The following is a 22,316-nucleotide window of genomic DNA, read 5'->3' as shown; positions in this document are numbered from 1 at the left end:
GAAAACTGTTTTGTAATAATTATTCGTGCATATTAAAGAAAAAAAATGATTAAGAGATAGAATAATATTTATATGAATAGGATGCCTAGATTTTTATTATTTAACTAAAAATTAATAATTGTAGGGGTAGAATTATATAATATTGGGTAGGTATATTTTTGTCGGGTTGTTGTATAGTAGTCAACTCCTTAAAAATTACAGGATACATTTTTGTCCGGAGACATTAATTTCCTTATCACGCGCAATTAATTTAAATGTATGAAAGCACATGCTTTTAATTAAACAAGGTTTGTTGAAGAGATGCTACTTGTATTAAGATAGAAATTTGTTAGATTGGAAATAAACAATAATTGTGTGTGTGTGTGTGTGTGTGTGTGTGTGTGTGTGTGTGTGTGTGTGTGTGTGTGTGTGTGTGTGTGTGTGTGTGTGTGTGTGTGTGTGTGTGTGTGTGTGTGAGAGAGAGAGAGAGAGAGAGAGAGAGAGAGAGAGAGAGAGAGAGAGAGAGAGAGATGACCAACACATTAAGTTCTATATATTGCTGCGCAACAATGGATTGATTCTTATCTCTTACAAAAGCACTTCAACCTTAATTCTTTGAAAGCCTAAGTCTTGTTTCTTACTTTCCATTGATCATCAAAATAATGTCTGTCCCAAAGATGTTTGAACATCTCAGAATACCACTAGAAGCTATAAGATCAGCTACCAACGACTTTGCTAAAGACTATTGCATCGGAGAAGGAGGCCTTGGGAAAGTTTATAAGGGAGAACTTATCCTTTTCAAGGGGCCTACCAAAGTTGCTTTAAAACGTTTAGATCGTATAGCTTTACAACGAAACCGCGAGTTTTGGATGGAGATCATGATGCTTTCACAATACAGACATGAAAATATTGTCTCCTTCTTGGGGTTTTGTGACGAGAAAGACGAGAAGATCTTAGTATATGAGTATGCTTTTAACAACAGTCTCGACTTGCATCTCGATAGCAAAGATCTAACCTGGGTTCAACGCCTTTCAATATGCATCGGGGCGGCTCGCGGATTGGAGTACCTTCATGATCCTGCAGGTACCCATCAAAGAATATTACACAGGGATGTTAAAAGTGCTAACATCCTTTTAGATGAAAACTGGAGTGCAAGTATTGCAGATCTGGGTCTATCAAGATTTCATCAGGCTAATATAAGCATAAGTATTCTTTATAATAATCCTGTAGGCACGATGGGATATTGTGATCCAAGTTATATGGAGACAGGGATGCTAACAAAGAAGTCAGACGTTTACTCCTTTGGAGTGGTGTTGTTTGAGGTTTTGTGTGGAAGGTTGTGTATCCAGAATAATGATAGGCGTGGAGAATCATTGATCCACCTGGTAAAAAAACACTACAAACAGAACAAGCTAAATAAAATTATTTGGGTTAATATAAAGGATGAAATAAACCCAGATTCTTTGACGGCGTTTGCAGCAATTGCTTATCAATGTTTGCGTAGCAACCCTGAAAAGCGTCCATCAATGAACGATGTAGTGAAAAATCTTGAAGATGCACGGACATATCAAGTACGCTCCTTTTTTTCCTTTTACTGGTTCATTTATTTTTATTCTAGCCTTCATCTATGTTTTTCATTAAAACATCTTATATTTATTTATCTTTTTCATCAATATTTGGCTGTTAATATCCATATCCCTCTGAGCAGTTGAAAAAGCCCAATACAGAAATAAGAAATCAGATGTTCAGAAAATAGAGAAACCGAATTATTCAAAAAATTCTATTTCAGTTATTCATACAAAATTGCACTTCAGTCCGATAATGTAAATCACAAATCACAAACAGAATTCAGAAATCAATTTCAACGATTCAGAAATTCGATTTACACACATTAAAACTTTAAAATATGAAAGGGTACTCTACTTCAAACTTTCGAGGAATACGATTCAGAAAGAAGCCAATTGGTGCACTTACTCTAGACTCTAGAGTCTAACTCTCAAAAGATTGATTCACAAAGAAAATCATCTAGCTTCCGTTTGCTGCTATTTAAAAAAAAAAAAAAAAAAAAGTGAAAATCATAATTAAGAATTATGAAAGAACAATGTATTGTGTATTTGTGGCGGGCGAATTCTGAAAAATAAAAGAAGAACTAATGTTAGAGCGTTTGATGTGGGAGAGACGGCGTCTTTTGGAATTTCCATTTGAATCGACAATTGAAGTGATTATTATATTGCCTTGGGCCTGATTACTTATTAGAATCCTATGTGGGTGCGACTAGTGTTTTATAATATTTATGTAACAAAAAAAATCATAACAAATGTTTTTAGTGTAGAAAAATCTAACTATTTATTATTATATTTATTTTATGGAAAAGAATAATAAATGTTCATCTACACATAACCAAACTAGTTGAAAAGGATCATCACAACTTTTTAAAAGGTTTGGACTATATATGCCAAAGGAAAATGACAATCTAGTGGGATAAATTTTGCAATTTTGAATAAAATTATTTTACATTGAATTTAATCAAAATCAACATATATCAATACTTTTGCGTCGTATGACACAACTCACACAAGTTTATATGTTTAGCTTCTACAATTTAAAGCAAGTTTATTCATTTAATTTTATAGCTTTATAAGTAAATTATACAAATGGACAAAAAAGTAATTGTAGATCGTCTCTTGGCTTGTGTTGTAGATATATACCGAGGGGACCAAAATATCACTACGAGATATAAAATTAGCTACCGACAACTTTGCTACAAACAAATGCATCGGGGAAGGAGGATTTGCAAAAGTATACATTGGAGAACTAGTACAGTCGGAGGGATATATCATGACCGTTGCTATAAAACGTTTAAATCCGACAAATGAGGCAGGGAACCGTGGGTTTGAAAATGAGCGTAACCTTTCTCGATACAGGAATGGTAATATTGTCAACCTTTTAGGATATTGTAATGATGACAACGAGGAGATACTTGTGTATGAGTACGCAGCTAAGAGAAGTCTCGACTTTTATATAAACAGCAATGATCTAAGATGGGTTCGACGCCTTAAGATATGCATTGGGGCAGCTAGCGGACTAGTGTACCTTCATAATCCTGAAGATTACCAAAAAAGTGTATGGCACCTTGATATTAAAAGTGGCAACATCCTACTAGATGAAAATTGGAATGCTAAGGTTGCAGATTTTGGTCTATCCAAGTTTATTGTTGCTAAGCAGGAAAACACATCTCCTATATCTGGTGCTGTTGGGACACCTGGGTATTGTGATCCGGTATATATAGAGACAGGCTCACCAGCAAAGGAGTCGGATATTTATTCGTTTGGTGTGGTGTTGTTTGAACTTTTGTGTGGGAGGTTGAATACTCCCAATAAATATGAGCATCGATCTTTAGCAGAACTGATAAGAAATTGCTATGAAAAGAATGACCTAAGTGGAATTATCTTTGGTAATATAAAAGATGAAATAAGTCCTAGTTCGTTGAGAGAGTTTGTCACAATTGCTTATCAATGTCTGAAGAGAGACCGTGAAGAGCGTCCATCAATGAAAAAGATCCTGACAGCACTTGAAACTGCACTCGAACGTCAAGTACGTTGCTTTTCTACTTTCTTGATTCATTTCTTTATAGTAATCTAAATCTATCTTTTTTTCCTCATACTTTTGCGAGAAATAATATATCCTGTTACACTACCAATGAATGTGATCCAAATGATAGGTGATTGGATCTTTTACTAGACTATGTTTGTTTATACCTTCTATGTGTCCTAGTGTCACATGTAAAGCATTATATAACCAAATTTACATCTCTATTCAGGTTTTACCTCTACATCTTACACCACCACCAAATCCAAGTTCAAAGAGCAGGAATGAGTATCAAAGATCCTTAAAGCCCCTAATTTGGGAGACAACCCGTGCCACTCTTGGAACTTTATGGGATGTGTCTCTTGAACATGGAAACCAATCATGGTAAGTGGGTTTGTTGGATGGAAATTGCAAGCACTACTTATAACACGCATGTTATCTAAGGCATGAGTAAAACGTATCATATTATGCTTTAGCTTCATTACTAAAATTGGTGAAATTTCTTACTTTTAGGGATCCTGAAATCGATATTACTGAACTCGAGAGTTTGTTTTGCAAATACAAAGATAGAGCTCACCTAGGTTCTGAAAAGCCCAAGCCAGAAAACTGTTGTCCGGTTAGTTCATTCAGCATGTACTTTAACTACCACTATACTACTAAAATAAAATAAATGTCCATTGTTTCATTCTTTGTGATATACTCTTTTAGATACTTTATAAGCATTCTTAAGTGATTTTGACAATTTTCTTTATAGGTTCATTCGGACAGAGCAAATAGTTGCAAAATTATGCTTCAAGACATAAAGCTTCCCATCGCTGATATTACTGTAAGTTCATTAGGATTTTGAAAAACTTGATATGGAATTAAAACTGATAAACTAAGCCAAGTCAAAACTAGTATGCTTAGTTTTAATTATAGAATTTTTTTTGTTCTAACCGGTGTCTAAACCAAAACACTTTTCTTCCATGAAACCACCACGTTTAGATAAGAAAGTAGGTTGTGAATCATTATTCCAACATGCTAATCTTCAAAATTGGTTCATTAGCTTCGATTATTAAGCTTGCAAATTGTTTTAATCCATTCAATTTCCCAATGTTTAATAGCTTGCTGCATTAGCATTACATTAATCCATTTATATATAACTTTATCTTTTAACCTCAACAAGAGTAATATCCATATAACTCTCCAAATATTAGTTAATTGCTATATCAACATCCTATTTTTTGTCATTATTCATTTATTTCTCATATCTATAACATCAACAAGAGTAAAATCCATATAACTCTCCACCATTCAATAGAAAAACCAAGAAGAATTAAGAATAATTGTTATATCGATCTGTTTGAAAGTTGGGTCATTATAACCACTCACTTTAAGTTCATATTTGCCACCAAAGACTAAGATCATACCTTTTGTCTTTTGCAAATACTTAATTATATTCTTCACCATTCTCCAATGACCCATGTAAGGATTTCGCTGATATCTGTTAACCATGCTCAAAGAAAAAGCTACATCAGGACGACTACATGGCATATCATACATGATTGATCCTATAGTCATAAAAGGTTCCCTCATTGGGAGACTCTTGAAGATCATCAAGATCAATTCTACTCCCACTATCTCCTTTGTATATGAGCTCTCTATCATGAAAGACCCCTCTTCGAGCTATGAAAACAACGTTCTCACTTCGTCTATAGAACAAGTATCCTAATAACTTATGTGGGTAACCAATGAAAATACACTTCTCGGCTCTGGGTTCTAGTTTTCTTGAGTTTCGTGTCTAACAAAAACTTCACAGCCCTAGACTTCGATATGTGCGAGCGAGGTAGGTTTCCCTATCCACATTTCATGAGGTGTTTTGGAAGCCTTCTTAGTAGGAACAAGATTGAGGATATAGGCGATTGTCTGTAAGGCATACCCTCCTGAATGATATAGGAAGTGAAGCTTGACTCATCATGGAATGAACCATGTCATGAAATGTACGATTTCGCCTCTCATCCATACCATTAAGTTGTGGTGTCCTAGAAGGTGACAATTTTGAAATGATTCCACATTCCTTAAGATAACAAGATATTCTCCACCTCTATCAAATCAAAGCATCAATATCTTCTTGTCCAATTGACACTCTACTTCATGCATAAAATATTTGAACTTTTAAAAAGCTTCCGATTTATGCTTGATTAGGTAGATATACCCATATCTACTATAATCATTAGTAAACGTTACTTAGAAGCAATTTGCATCTTTAGTGACAGATATGAAAGTCGCACATACATTTGTATATATTAGGTCAAACAATCCTTCACATCTTTCACATGTACCAGTGAAAGGTGACTTAGTCATGTTGCTCAATAGATAATACTCGCTTTGATCATCTGACTTTAAGTCAAATAATTTCAACACTCCATCCTTTTGGAGTTCGACAATACGTTTCTTGTTTATGTGTCCAAGACGACAATTCCATAAGCATGCTTTGTCCAAACTATTGGAAGAATCAATATTATAAACACAATCGCCAAGTTCGTTCACACATATAGTATTCTCATACATACCATTACAAGGAAAAGATTTAAAAATAAATGGATCATTTTTATAAACTAAAATTGAACCATTGGCATTATCAAAACTATAGAGATAACCTTGTCTAAATAAAGCATCAAATAAAATTATGTTTCTTGTAAATTCTGAGGAATAACAAAAGTTGTTTAAATCAACCCTAACACTATAGTCAAACATTACCTCATAAGTCCCAAACTTGGTAGGAGGTGGCTTTTGCTTATTCCCCATTATTAGGTTCAACTTTTAATGCTAAACTTCTTCACTTTCCCTTAGTCCCTGCATATAGAATGAACAACAACAAAGCTATTGATGTAAAAGATGATAAAAAGGAAATTATTTCAAGCGAATCAGTATGAACAAAGATTGAAGATGAGAGAATATGGATTTATATCGTATGGGAGAGAATATTTCAAAGTGTGTATGAGAAGAACAATCATATATCTTTAATATCTTCCACTTTACACCCTCACGAATCCAAGCTCAACTCGCGCAACCTTTATCTTTAACATAATCTTCTCTAGTACCCGCTCTCCAACTATATGCAACATGGCCGGCTCAACCAGTTTGGAGGCTCTAAGCGAACCAAAAAGTTGGGGCCTTTTGTCATTTACTATACTTAATGTTATCAACATTTTTTTATGTAGTTAAAAATTTTAAAAACGACACTTTTTTATTCTATAAAAGCTAATGTTGCATTTTTCTCATTCATATTTTCTCTTTGACATGATTATTAATTATTTGATTAATAATAACAATGAACAATCACCAAGAAAACTACTATAAGTATAGAAGATATGGATTAGCCGATTAGGAATTTTGGATTATACCTATTCCCTTGATATTTGATAATAGAACTTTAGAAGATAATGGAAAGTCAAATTCTGAAATTCGTTCCAACCTGATTTGTATTTTTTGTATAGGGGTGTAAGTGAGCCGAGCTACTCGTAAGCTTCTCGGGATCGACTCGTTAAAAGCTCGACTCGAGATCGAATTAAACGAGCCTGAGCCGAACTCGAGCCTAAACATGAGGCTCGTTTATTAAACGAGCTCGAGCCGAGCTTCAATTAATGGGCTCGCGAGCCTAAACGAGCTTAAACAATCCTATATATATATATATATATATATATATATATATATATATATATATATATATATATATATATATATAGAGAGAGAGAGAGAGAGAGAGAGAGAGAGAGGCTCGATTAGGCTTGCGAGCCCATTAAATTGTTCACGAGCCAAGCTCGAGCTTCGTTTTAAGGCTCGAATCGAACTCGATCTTAATGTTGAGCTTCCTCAGAATTAAACGAGCTGAAGTCGAGCTTGGTCAGACTCAGGCTCGGGCTCGGCTCGGCTCGTTTACACCACTAATTTTGTAATCGGTTGTAACCAATGAAGAATAGAATAAAAAACTAGATAACAGAAAAAATAAAAATCGAAAAGTATTAATCCTAATCAACTTGAACTAATAACTATTAACCCTAATTAGATAATCATATCTGATATCTTACGTTATAAGTATGCCAATTTCAGATACAATTTCAACAACACAACGACACACCCTAATTAGATAATCAGTTTCTTAGATTCAGATGACAGATAATGGAAAAATAAAAGTGAAAAGTCAAAAAATGGCACGTACCATTTTCAGTGATAACCTTGAATCATCAGAAATCCTTGAACAATTGACTGGTGGAGTAGATTTATCAGTTATGGAGAACATGAGAAGCCAAGATTGGAAAAGGAAGAAGAAGAACATAAGGTAATGTATGTATTTCAGCGGTTTAGAATCGTTAATCACAGTCCGATTTTTGAGCCGCCCCTGAGAAGAAGAAGATGAGAAGTGTGATCATGGCTTTTAGAAGAAGAACCGATGAATCGAACTTTTGAGGCGTGTGCACAGTAAGACAACGATTCAGCTAATATGGACAATTCGGCATTGGATTGTATTAGACATTTTGGTTAAGTGGGGCCCTCTAGAAATGGAGGCCCTAAGCCCTAACTTTGTCCATTTACACATAGAGTCGGGCCTGATATGCAACTAAATAATGTGTGCTCTTTAACATAAAAACTTTAAATTCCTACAATAAACTTCCAAGTTTAGTACCTAGTATTAAAAGAACTTCTCAAGTTATATTGAAACATATTAAAAGCGAACTTTAGTAATTTAAAATTATAGTTAACTTTTTAAAAATATTTAAATAACTTTATTTACAAAAAACACTGAGGTTAATAAAAAAACAAATAAAAATAAGAGTAAATTACATGAATGGTCTCTATGGTTTGGGGTAATTTGCGTGCTTGGTTCCTAACTTATTTTTTTTGACTCGGAAAGTCGCTATTGTTTGTTTTTGTTATGCGCTTGGTCCCTACTATATGTTTTTATTACGCGTTTGGTTATGTTTTAACTAAAATGACTATTATTTAAATAGGGAGAAATGATGCGGTAGGTAAAGTAAGGTGATCGAGGTAGAGTTGGGGGGTGTGTTTTTTTTTTAAATAAATTAAAAAATCAAGAGCAAAATGGTTTTTTTAGGTAATACAGGGACCAAGCGCGTAAAAAAAAAAAAAAAAACAATGTAGACCTTCCGAGTTAAAAAAATAAGTTAGGGATCAAACGCACAAATTACCCTAAACCATAGGAACGATTCGTTTAATTTACTCTAAAAATAATTACTTGGAACGAAACACGTGAACTTCACTCTTCACTAGTAAGCAAACATTCAAATTAAGTAAAATGTTTATAATGTTCACGTAGTTACCAACTCGAGTGCTAAAATACGTCTAATATATATGAATGAAAAAAAAAATACAACTAAGGCTCCAAACAATGCATAAGCCCGTCATGGTCGCCCAAATGCCCCCTTCTGGGCCAGGCCTGGCTACTTGTCACTATGACTACCTGTCATTGTTGAAATGATATAAAATACAATGTATCAAATGCTATTAGAACAAATTACTCGTTACTTACCGAGTGACACCGAGATTTCAGGTCACTCAATATAGTTACTTGTTTGCAAGTATATATATCCTATTTATATTATAACTTCTAAAGAATACATGCATCATCGTTAAATGTACATATCCCTGCAGATGTAGGTTATATATATATATATATATATATATATATATATATATATATATATATATATATATATATATATATATATATATATATATATATATATATGTAAATGTTCAAATGAGAACCAAAAAAGGTTAAGAACCGTAAGAACCTTTAATTTTAGATTATTATAAAGGGTTTAGGTGTTTATATATATATATATATATATATATATATATATATATATATATATATATATATATATATATATATATATATATATATATATATATATATATATATATATATATATATATATATATATATATACGAACTACGGTCATTTGAGACCATGCTAAATTTGTGAGACCATAAAACCAAATCTAAAAATAATTTTAAAATACAAAATAAAATGATAAATCCAAAAATTCTTTTCTTAATTATTATTTTTGAAACTTTGGTTACCTAAAAAAAAATAAAAAAAGATTACCGGTTTTTTTGAAAAGTATCTGAAATATTCTAATAGAATATTATACTGTAAATATTCTAAGGTGATTTTTAAAATGTTAGAATATTTTACTAGATTTTTCAGATATGTAGAATATTTGAATATATATATATATATATATATATATATATATATATATATATATATATATATATATATATATATATATATATTTTTTTATTTTTATTTTTTTCGGTATTTTTTTATTTTTTTTGGAAAATATAAATTTCGAAAATAATATTTAAAAAAAAATCGAAAATTTTCAATTATTTTGCATGTTAAAAATATTTTTTTATCTACTAAATGAATGGTTAGGATTGCGTGTCACAGTCTCACAAAATTAGGTCGTTTCAAATGAACATATATATATATATATATATATATATATATATATATATATATATATATATATATATATATATATATATATATATATCACCAAAGTGCTTTAACATCATATCGTGACCCTCTTTGTTTTACTGTTCGCCTTTACTCCTTTTTTAAAAACTTATATATTTTTGAATATATGTCACAAAGTCTCTTGCAACACTGTGAAAATAATCATTCATGACCCATACAAATAGTTAGGGGCGGAACACAAGCATTAAAATGAAGGGGCCGGAACCAAAACTACAAAACAAAATAGTATAAACAAATTTAATTTTATTTAAATTGTAGCATATCATAAAACCCTTATACTTTTTTGTTTATTAATTGATTTTTAACAATTACCAACTAGATTTTTGAGTCTAGTTGAATTAATAATCAACAATTAGGTTTACAAATCTTAATTAATGTTTTAGTATTTTCTTATTGAGAAAAGACTCATAATTTTTTTCTAAATGATTTTCTAATATATTTTTATAATCTCCTCAAATCATGTGTACATTAAACAATAACACAAGATGGAGTTTAGAAAAAGTGAGCATAACAAAATGGTTTATACATGTTTTACTAAAGAAATTTTACTATCTTATATTTCTAAAAAAATATTAACAATATTTTCACTTATCACAAACCTATTCAAAGAAAAAAGTCAAAAGCATGCACAACAGTGTAGTTTTCTTTTGTTTAATAGAAAAAGCAATTCATATATAGACACACGCGCAATATGTTGTACTCTTTGACTCACTTTAACATCGCTATACCATAAAAAAAAACCCTAAAGCAGCCAACGAGAAGGAACAAGTATGTATTGTGGACTAACAAGTAAGAGAGGCTGCAAAGATTAACAAAAACAAGTACACATCTAGTACACATCTGAGTCGCAAAGACCGTAGTTCGCATATGATGAGGAGATCGGGGAAGAAATCGACATTGACAGAGAGGAAGAGAAGAGTAGCGCTTCTGTTACATTCTTTTGAGACTTCTTAGTTCTCTCCTTTTATTTCTTTTTTTCTTTTATGGTTATCAAATAGTTTAAAATTTCAGAATTTATTTTTGGTGTATCTGTTTCCTTCATATTAGGATTTTTAGTTATTCACAAGACTTCTTGTTTGTATTTTTTTGGAGTCCTGTTCATTTCAAGTCTCTCCAAAGTTTCGTTTTTTTTAATATGCAAGAAATAATTTAAATCTATGTATAAACAAGTATAAGTAGGCTGAAAAGCGGGGAGGCCATGGCCCCCATGGCCTCTAAAGAGATTCGTCCCTGCAAACAGTTAGACGTATTACCTAGATTGGGAAAATAAATCATGCAATATCAAAAGTCCTATTGGTTTATTAAGTTAATGAACACTTTAATTTCTCATATAACATTGCAGCATTATATAAGAAGTTGTGTTTGATTTGCAGAATGCGATCCTTGCATTAGATTCTTCTGCTCTGAGTGCTGATCAAGTTTATGATCTTACTGAACTTTGTCCTACAAATGAAGAAATGGAGATGATAACGGTACAGTCTGCTTACTTCTTTCTTGTGTTAGTTTGTATTCTTTCCATTATATCCATACATAACAAAGATAAAATTATGCCAGGTCATTTGTATATATATAACACCTTAGCAATTCAATTGTGTAGCTTGGGAAAAAAACATAAGGGTTTTGTTTCCAGTGTCACTTTAAGGAAACATGAACCGATAAAAAAATGGTAATTTATGACAAGAACAAAAAGTAGAAGGTTGAAAAAAATTATGGGCGAAATCGAGGCCGCAGAAAGTAAAAAAAAAAATAAAAATAAAAAATAAAAAATAATTTAATGGTTCTCTTGAGAAAATCGCTTACATTTTTTTTTTTTTAATTTTTAAATACACATGTATGCCTAACTTGTGTGTAGTCTATGCCTATTGCGTACATCATGAATAGCTATTATTCATCAAATCTGTAATTTTAGACATTTGTTAAGAACTTGTTGCTATAAATATTGAGTTTTGGAGACCAATCATCCGTTTGATCCGATTGCTTTCTATGGGGGCTAAGCATGGGTCCCACTCAAGTTGATAACGTTAGGATTTGACCCACTAGTAGTTTTTAGGTAACTCATCATCAGAAATAGATTTCCATGTACGATTGTTAACTTACGCCAACATGCGGTTACATTAATAATATATATCTCTACTCCATCAGTGAATTAGACGGTAACTCTGATCCTGTGAATCTTGTTAATTCTTTTTGTTTTGTTTTGTTTTTTTTTTCTTCTCATGTTTATTATGCATGCCTGATTTTCTGTTTATCAATGGTTAATCCTAACAATGATGCCTAGACTTATACTTAATATGCAATCGTATTTCTATATCTCAGAACCATACTCGAGAAAAGGAAACACTAGGAGAGTGTGAACAGGTATTTTTAATTATAGATTGGAAGTTTAATTGCAGAAAGATATAATCACACCTTAGATATATAACACATTATGGTACTCGGCCTTTTAGTTTTTCTTGGAGTGTGCAAGGATTCCAAGGATGGATTCAAAACTACAAGTATTTGCATTTGCAATTACTTTTACCCGTCGGGTAAATATTCTTACATAATTAATCTTTTTGCTATTTTACTTTATTTATGTCTGGTTTAGCTACCTTGTTTATTTGAGTTCAAAAAAATTTGCAGGTTAAGAATTTCAGAGACACTTTAAATATTATCAAAGATGCTACTAAAGAGGTAAATTTCATCTAGCTAGGTCCAATTTAATATTTAACTCGCAAGTAAAGCTCATACCCTCGGATGAGGAAGTATCATGTTGGCTTTTAGGCTACCCTAATGCACCCCTCAGATTATGAACATACTTACACACCAGTTTGCAAAATCTTAATTTCTTCCACAAAATTTAGATCATGGAATCAACAAAGCTGGCTAAGATAATGCGGATAATTCTCAAGTTGGGGAACAAATTAAATGCAGGCATAGCTCAAGGTACAGTAGGAAGTGTTGCATAAATATCTTCATAGATGGGACCTTATATTTCCTTATCGTGTTTCATGCAATGATGTATATCATCTATGTTGCAGGATCCGCCAAAGGATTCAAATTAGGCAGTCTTAAGAGATTGGATTGCACATGGGCAACAAACAAGAACGTCACCCTGTTGCACTTCCTATGCAAGGTACATCCTTGACTTTTAATTTTGACGTATATTAGTTGATTACTAAAAAGAAAGCTATAATTATGATATCCACTTAACCAAGTATTCACACACGAATCCTTTGAAACAAAGTAACTTCTTGTTATGTAAACGATCTTTCATTAGATCGGGAAATCAAGTTTATATCTTTCCTAGAAGAGATACAGATAGAGATAAACCAACAAGTTGTTAGTTCAGGCCCTCAAGTTAAAATCACAAATATGTCTTTACCTGAGTTTGATAGAGAATTGAGTTATGGAAATATGTATATATGGAAAGGAAATAAGAAAAAACCAAAAGCCTACACTTTCATTCGTAGATAAATGGTTATATATAGTCTGACAAGGAATGTACTTTAAGCATAAAGAAAAAAAAAAAAAAATCCTACGTAAAGAACCCGTAACTGAATATTACTTCTCAACCCACGGTGTACTTTTAATTTTCCATAAGCTTTAAGAATTGGTCAAACCTTCTGCTCGACTCCTTTTCTATTCAAACTCTAAACTCTAAAACAAACTAAAATACACTATAAACAAAACAAACAAAAATACCTACTAAACCAGCCATGCATCACATGACTTTCAAACCAATTAACCCAAGACAAGTCTATCATAGTTTTCTTGGGGACAAAATATTAAAATGTGATAAAGATACAAACACATAATAAAGATGCGAAGAGAAATTATGAACACAAAAATTTATGACTATTCGGATGATCAGAGTAATCCTTTTATTTACACATGCAAACTAGAGATACTTTTATTAGAATCGTGGCTGCCACACATGATTTCTACTTAGGGTTACAAACATACAATAACATATATTTATATTAAAAAAAAAATTTGACCGCTTCTTATGGGATAGTGCCCACGAACCCACAACGTCATTTGGCTGTGTGGTTCGCATCATATGTCCAGGACGAGTCAGAAAAAAAAAAAAAACTCTTACTGCTATTGTAAATTTTCTTTTTAAATAAATATACATATAATAAAAAAATTTGAGCCCTATCCAGCTACCCACTTTGCTCTTCCTCAACGCCCCCTATGATGGTTTGTGCACAGTAGACCTTGTGCCAAGCGCTGCAGATATTGTGCTCGAACACTGCCGTGTGCACCGCAAGGGGTGGCTTCCCTTTTCCCCCACTAGCTAGTCTAGGCAATGAGGCCAAGTTAGATAGTAATCCACAACCATAAGATAGCTGGAAAGTATTATCCAACTAAATACCATATCTGGTATCTTAGACATAAAACAATGTGCATTTGTGTCCCTTACTGTTTCACTAATTTGAATGTAGGATTGGGTTTTGAGACACATGTTTTCTAAATAAAAAAAGTTTATAACACAAAACATAAACAAATTTGAGGTAAAAGAATGGGTGAATGCATACAAAGACCATATATGTGAATGATATTAATAATATTTTCTGTCTCATGGAATGAATTGCCAGAAAATGAATTCCCTACATTTTCTTTATGAAACTTTATGTCAGTTTTATCATTTTTTAACTTTGGGTATGTACATACCGCTATTGCATATTAACAGGTGGTTGCTGAGCAAATGCCAGAGTTGTTGTATTTTTACAAGGATCTCATACACTTGCAAGATGCATATTGGGTAAGCTAAATACCTTAAAATTAGTCGAGTTTTTCCTGGCAATAGGATGCCTAATGCTGACTTGTAATCTTTTTTGTTTCATTTGGGTAATCACATCAAACCATAGATACAACTTAAAGATTTGTATGAGGAGAAGTGTGCAATAATCAATAGTTTTGAGAAGGTTAAGCAAGAATTCGATGCTTCAGTCAGTGATGGGAGTGTATCTGCTAAATTTCGGAAGGTAAATAAACATATATTGGTTTGATTTGCATGTATCTTTAGTATAACAGGCTGGAAAACTATGAATGACCTACGGGGACATAATATTTTATTGAATTGAAAACTAAAGAATCAAGATAATGAATCAATAGCTTATGATTAGCGTGGTTTAATCATTGAGTTGACAAAAGTTTAAATGCATTTATGTATTTCTTAGCTGGAACGACAATTTACTTCATACCAAGGTTTGAAGGATTCCATAATCAAGAGGACTGAATTTGGATACTTTAGTATACACCTAGAAATCTGCCTACCTAGGTGTCAATCAATTAGAGCTTGAAATTAATTATTTGCCACTTGTCAGTCTTTGGTTTGTTCTCATTAATTACATTTCCACTAATTCATTCCTCCCTTTTATACATATGAAACACACGTCAGCAAAAGTTTGATTTGTAATATCTGTTGCCTAATTTATTACAATAACCCTTAATCAATAAATGTAATTTCAAACAATCACGCCACCTTTATACAATCCCTTCAAATATACTAAATCCCTGCATAACACCTATTCATTGTTATTTTTACAATGTAATTTTCAAATTTTCAAATAAAATAATGCAAACAGTTGTACAATATACTCAATATATATACAAATATTTATCTCATCTACGGTGAATATTCACAAATTTATTGTTATTTTTCTTCATTACTTCACAAATAAGTATTGTATGATATATATATCTTCAAAATATATTTCACATTTTCATTTAAAGCAACGATTATAATTTTATATAAATACAAAAATATATATCTTAATTAATAATTTATTTACAATAATTGATTAGTAATTCTAAGTTTTTTTTTTAAATATTTAATTTATTTTATAACCGTGGTTCCCATGGGTTTTAACCTAGTTCATTAATATTTGATTTCTATAATATCTCAAGGTGCATGATTTCAATACATACTCAGTTCAATGGAAGTTTCACAGATGTAGTACTAGCCTAAATCTAAATATTTTACCCATTTGTTTCCTTTATATGTGGACAAAGTGTTGCATAAAAACAAATTTTGTATGTTGGTCTTAAGGCAATACATATTGCACCCACACAAGAAAGAACATAATTCATATAATTAGTAATGAGTATCAGACAATTTAGTCTATCTTTTTCTTTCGAAAAAGTAAATTAATTATACATCACCCTTCAGGCCTTGAGGACATTTCTTTATAGTGCTGATGCAGAACTCCCATCTCTGATCGCCCTGTTTGATGAAGTGGTGAGTAATTCAATTATGTCCTTTAATTATTATATATGTTCACCCTAACATCATTAGAAATGAACGAGAAAAATATTAGTTTACTTCGTAACAAGCAAACATGTCTTGCAGGATCGGTACGCAGAGTCACTTGTCATATATTTTGGAGAGGATCCCAATCATTATTCATGGGGACAAGGTTTGTTGTAGTTTTTAATGGCATTATTTCTTAATTACAAGCTAACGAGAGTTTTTTCTAGCTATTTATGGTATATATGTAAACATATATGTTAGGATGATCTAATTTGTATCACAACATAATAAGAGCAATCGTTTTACACCTTTATTAACACAAAAATAAAAGGGTAGGTAAATCTAGAGCATGACATAATCAGTATAAAACTAGTGATTGAGGGCTTTTATTTAAGTACATTTTAATATGAATGTTAATATATGATTATTCATATATTTATTTTTATTTTATTATTTTGATATGATTCTTATATATGTGTAATATTATAGTAAATTATAATGTAAATATAAATTTAAAAAATTATTTACATATTCTAAAAAATGAAATAAAGTTATATATACAAAATTTATACTATATAATAACATAAGAGTAATGTTTTTATATATTCACTTTATTTAGCTTACCATATATATATATATATATATATATATATATATATATATATATATATATATATATATATATATATATAGTATGTGTAATATATATGTTTGTTAAATAAAAGGAATTGGGGTTGTAATATGGCCTATTCTATTCAAAACTTGAAATTAGTAGAAGTGAACACATTGTTGTCTATGTCGATTAGACTCCATTTTAGATTAGTTTAATGAAGTAAGATAACATCGTGTGCAACTTAAAATAAACAATTTAGTTAATAATGTATATATAGTTACATTGTGCTATTGTTTGAGGATATTTCATGATTTATTCACTTTGTTTTTGCAGTTATAACTTATCTGGTGTATTTTATCGAGATGTTCAAGAAAGCACATAATCATAATAATATGAAGGCAACTGCTAGAAAGAAGAAATTGGAGACAAGTACTAAAGAAGAATGATGCAAGATTTCATTCTTATACCAATATAAAACTCCATCATAACAAGCAATGCACTTGTAACCATCTAGCTAGGTTCAAAGTTCTTATGTAACATTGGATAGTATAACATATAAATAAGATAGTAAGGGATCCGCCAAAAGATGAAATCAGTAACTCTAAGCATATACATTGTTGATACCGGTTATTCTCCTGATTTCCATGCGTATATGTTCATATAATTAATTGACACATAATTGTGTTTTTCTCATGTAGATCAACCTAAGGTGTATAATACTTAATGTAAAATGTATGTTATATGTTATCTATAATCTAATACACAAAGTGAAAAAGATAAAAGACATATATAATAAACTACATAAATAATTTCCTACTTACATGTGATCCATTAATTACTTGAACCGGACAAAGAAACAATGCAGACTACCAATATAGGGATAGGTATCAAATAAAGTATGATCAAATAGTGCATGCTTCACTTCCACGTGTTATAATATGAGAGCCAAAACATGGCAGAAATACAGGCGAGACAACCAACACCTTCCTTTGAATTTTATCTCCCTTGTAATAATTAAACAAGACAAACTGAACCACTTATAATGTTAAAATCAAAACTACCAAGAAGCATACCCCTTGATTTTCAGACTCCAAAAAAACTAGCTCAATAATAAGACCCATTAGCTGCAATTTAGTTTTAACTCATTGTTCGAACTCCCCCACATTAAATATATTCACACTTACCAACAACCTATAGAAAGGATGTTTTGCTTGCGAATTGGAAAAAAGTTAGCCACTCTTGTTGGTTTTTGTTGCAATATATTGGGCTTACTTTTTTGTTTACATCTAGATCATGAATGAAGTGGAAGCTAGCAAATACGAATATGATTTTTCCTATTATGAAACTTTGGAGTTTTGACATCAAAATGATTACTTTATTGTTGCCAGACATCTGGTCAACGCCTTCTTGAAATGGGATGGACCCATAAACTAGAGGCTGCAAAATAAAAATTAGATTGTTCGACAATCAACGGAAAAGTAAAATTAAACTCTAACAACCTCAAAAGTATTTATAGACGTTATTATTCAAGGATATTTAGAATATATATTTATGAAACTTAAAAGCATTTATAACATCACTTGTACAAAAACAACATTTGGTCACGACTTTCTCAAAACATATTAGCTATAATAACATCCACAATGGTGAATTTAATGAGAGAGTTGATTGAAGTGGCAAGTCTATGTGTCATCCAATGGATAAAACTCTACCATTATGAGATGCCACCTTGGCATTCAATGGATTTGGAGTTTAATGACCATCAAACTCTTCAATGAGCGTTGTGTAGTTCAATGCATTGTAGGAAAAAATGATAGAGTTGTGTGGATTCTAGAAAGATGATGTGCCAATTCATTGAACTCTATGGAGTTCAATGCATTGTGGATGACCTAACTTTTCTTATTTGTATGGCAGAAGGTCAATTTATGAGACTGTATTATTGTTGTAGCTCTATATTAATTTAATAATCGTGACATGTACAAAAAATACTCACACCTTTAGCCTTGAGTTTTATAGGAATAGTGACAAGTATGTGTCATAGTTTTACATGGTGTACGAATGTTATCATTTGTCATGGTTTTTGGTTTTGTTATTGATATCTAGACCATAGAAAATGATAATTTATGGTCAAGAAAATCCTTTTTTTTTATTAAAAAGTGGTAGAATTATTAGTCTGATCGTATAGGAGTTAAACGTGACTACTATTAGAATAAGTGTCCAAGTGTAATGTCCTAAAATTTAAGGAAATAAGTTTCATCTTTATAATAATAAACCATCATCCAAAATGTATTCATAAAACCATAAAAGAAAATCAAAGTATGCCAATAATCATCCAAATACATCAAGTCAACAAAATGCAGAACAACATGGTATATGCGATGCGATCATCCCGAGCCCTTCCCTTTCTATCCGGAAGTACCTGAAACATAAACAGAAAACTGTAAGCATGAAACTTAGTGATTTTCCCAAAATATCTCATACCATACATCTTAAACATACAATCAAAAATATATTGGGTCTATTTCACCCCCTTCAGTCTTTTTCAACTGGTACTGAGTCTATTTCACCCCCATCAGTATCTTTAAACCAGTAATGAGTCTATTTCACCCCCTTCGGTATCTTTCAACCGGTATCGGGTCTATTTCATCCCTTACCACTACACATATAATCATAACAATGAGAGTTATAGAGACATCAAGTTGATACAGGCACAACAGGTAATTTTCACGAAGACAATCATCATACTACAAACATAGTCTAGTGGGCCGACATTGGCTCCTTCGACCCACAACTACAGTGAAGGAAACTCACCTTAAACTACTAAAAATCAGATAAATTAGGCCATAAGCCATTAATAGAATCTATCTCATTTGTCTAACTCCAAGGGTGAAAGACCATTTTACCCTTCTCTCACTTGAACCAACAATCAAGGCCCAACCCATTGGCTCCAAAAGCCCAATGGCCCAAATTTCTAAATGACACCTGAAGCCTACTATGGGTCAAAATCCAAGTAGGCCTAAAGCCTAACAATGACCCAAAGTCAAAAGGACTAGTGGCTCAAGAATGCCGAAAACCCTAGTAGTCTAAATATGACCCAAAACCAAAAAGTCGACAGAAGTAAATGGCAGCCGAGTACACCCGTCGTACTCAGATTTGTGCCTAGCATACACCTTCTTTGGCCAATACACATAGTGTACGAGCTGGGTATGCCCAACGTTCACTACAACCAACCTGAATCACCATTAAGTGCCTAATCAGTTAAGCCACTATGCCTAATTCTCAAATTTGTTCCTAAATGATGTCTTAACATGTATAGTTGGCAACTTTACTCATTTGCATGCCTTAATGGGGCCAATAATCAATAAAATCCATAATAAGCACCAAAACTCATCCTTTGTCTAATATAACTCATGAATATTACATTTTTATGAACTAAGGACCTCAAAAATGCTAAGATCTTTCATCCTTATCTTCTGGAGTAGCTCATACTCTCATGCATGACTTAAAGGACTATAAAAAGCACAAGAACAAGCCCTAACTATATCTAACAAATGAACCATCAAGTTAAGACCATTATACCTCAAAGAGCTTTCCAAGTTGATGATGATTCTGGATCCACAAACTCTAGCCACACCAATGCAACATCACAAGTTCCGCTTCCTTTAAAATAACCAAAAGCACCTTCAAAGCTCACTTCCAAGCTCAAAACACTCACAAGGAAATTAGGGTTTCATTCATAGGGTTTGGAGAGGTGGAGTATGGTAATAAGAGAATCTAAGAGCAACTTAAGATGTTTAAATAGGGCATAAACCCTAAAAATTAGGGTTTACCCATGATGGCCATACGCCCCGTCTACATACATGTACGCCCCATATACGTGGGTGTCTTCGTGATTCGGATATTGAGCCAATACGCCCAACGTACCCCAAGAGTATGTCCAGCATACTCGGCTAGGGACTAAAACCACTAATCTTCTGAGGGCCATAACTTCTTCGTTCTAAGTACAGTTTCGATGTTCTTTATATCCACAAAAAGGTAATGAGAAGCTCTATAATTCTATCAACTCTACTTTGAGTTAAAACATACTGATCTTAAATCCAAAGTCCATAAAAGGCCCAAACTATCACTTTATGGTTATATCCTTGGGCTCCAAAACACAAACCGAACTCTCAGATTACCTAATCTACATTATCCACATCCAAGGGGTCTGAATCTCTCCTTTACCAAGGCCCATAGCCTTATGATAACTAATCTTTGGGTTACAACCCCGAATTAGGAAACAATCATCAAAATCACATGCTTACTATACTCTTGGAACCCAAACGCTCCGACCAGTACCTCTGGATTCCCCAAATCACTAGAAAGGTTGTCTCATACTCTTAGTGACCCACCTAATGCTATCATGGAAACCCAACCTTTTCAGAACTCATACTTGATATGGGCATATTTAGTTATAAAATTCATATATTATCTTAATACTTTATGTTGATTTTATCTCATTTAATGAACATGATGTGTATAATTAGTTTAGAATTTCATTTTGTAGCAACAAAGACATGCTCTGAAGGAAAAGGAAGCGTAATTGGCGATTGGAAGCTTGGATCTTAGATTTTGAAAAAAATGGATGTTGTTGGATAGCTTGACCCCTCGTCAGTGTTTTGGCCATATATCATGAACCGTAACTCCAATTGACGAGATTCAAATGTTTTGAAAACTAGACACAATTTCGGACGACTTTCGTGTTTTGAGAAAATGCTGATTCCAAACAGACTTGACGAGTTGGGTCAAAAAACCTCGTCTAGTTGGCTCTGTTTTCAGAATTTATATATAGAAATACTTTCATTCGAAACCCTAACTAATCTTGGAAGCTTAGGATGATTTTTGGAGGCCAGAAGGGTTCTTAGAGCTGTGGTTTTCAAGAATTCAACCTAGAATTCAATTTTGAAGAGATCAAAGGCAAACACACATTACTTTTATCTTAATCTTTTGTGTGAACGATGTTTGAATCATTAGATTTTGATTTTATGATGCTATTTGCTGTAGTTATGAGCTAAAAGCTTCATACTTCTATTTAGACTAGATGAACTTATGAACATGGTGTGATTTTATTGCTTGGATTAATTTGATTTGGTGAATTATCTTGTCAAGCTTGTTAAAGACCCTTATGTGTTAACGATAATTATTTTCTGTTAATAATCTAGTTATTGAGTTCCATGAACATCTTCTTAATTGCTTCAATCATATGGTTTTTGTGAAAACAATATTGTATGATTAGTATTAGTGAATATGAACCTAGGATTATCAAGAAAATAAGTAAGTTAATGTGTGATGAACAACCATAAATGAG

At 32.1% G+C, this 22,316-nt stretch overlaps 1 protein-coding gene across 1 annotated transcript; it reads left to right on the top strand.

Annotated features, from left to right (window-relative positions):
* Window positions 1–447: 447 nt before the first annotated feature.
* On the top strand, window positions 448–17,716 carry LOC111920604 (uncharacterized). The gene is made up of 16 exons (XM_023916180.3): window positions 448–1,550; window positions 2,680–3,573; window positions 3,800–3,951; window positions 4,081–4,183; window positions 4,322–4,393; window positions 11,492–11,590; window positions 12,435–12,476; window positions 12,566–12,646; window positions 12,741–12,791; window positions 12,962–13,043; window positions 13,139–13,233; window positions 14,794–14,865; window positions 14,972–15,088; window positions 16,276–16,344; window positions 16,456–16,522; window positions 17,303–17,716. The coding sequence occupies exons 1-16, from the start codon at window positions 642–644 to the stop codon at window positions 17,413–17,415; spliced, it is 3,018 nt and encodes a 1,005-aa protein (XP_023771948.1). The 5' UTR covers window positions 448–641; the 3' UTR covers window positions 17,416–17,716.
* Window positions 17,717–22,316: the final 4,600 nt, after the last annotated feature.

The sequence above is a fragment of the Lactuca sativa genome, chromosome 5 (genome assembly GCF_002870075.4).
Source record: "Lactuca sativa cultivar Salinas chromosome 5, Lsat_Salinas_v11, whole genome shotgun sequence".
Classification (NCBI taxonomy): domain Eukaryota; kingdom Viridiplantae; phylum Streptophyta; class Magnoliopsida; order Asterales; family Asteraceae; genus Lactuca; species Lactuca sativa.
The sequence above is the reverse complement of the archived record's forward strand: the minus strand, read 5'-3'. Positions and strand labels throughout refer to the sequence as shown.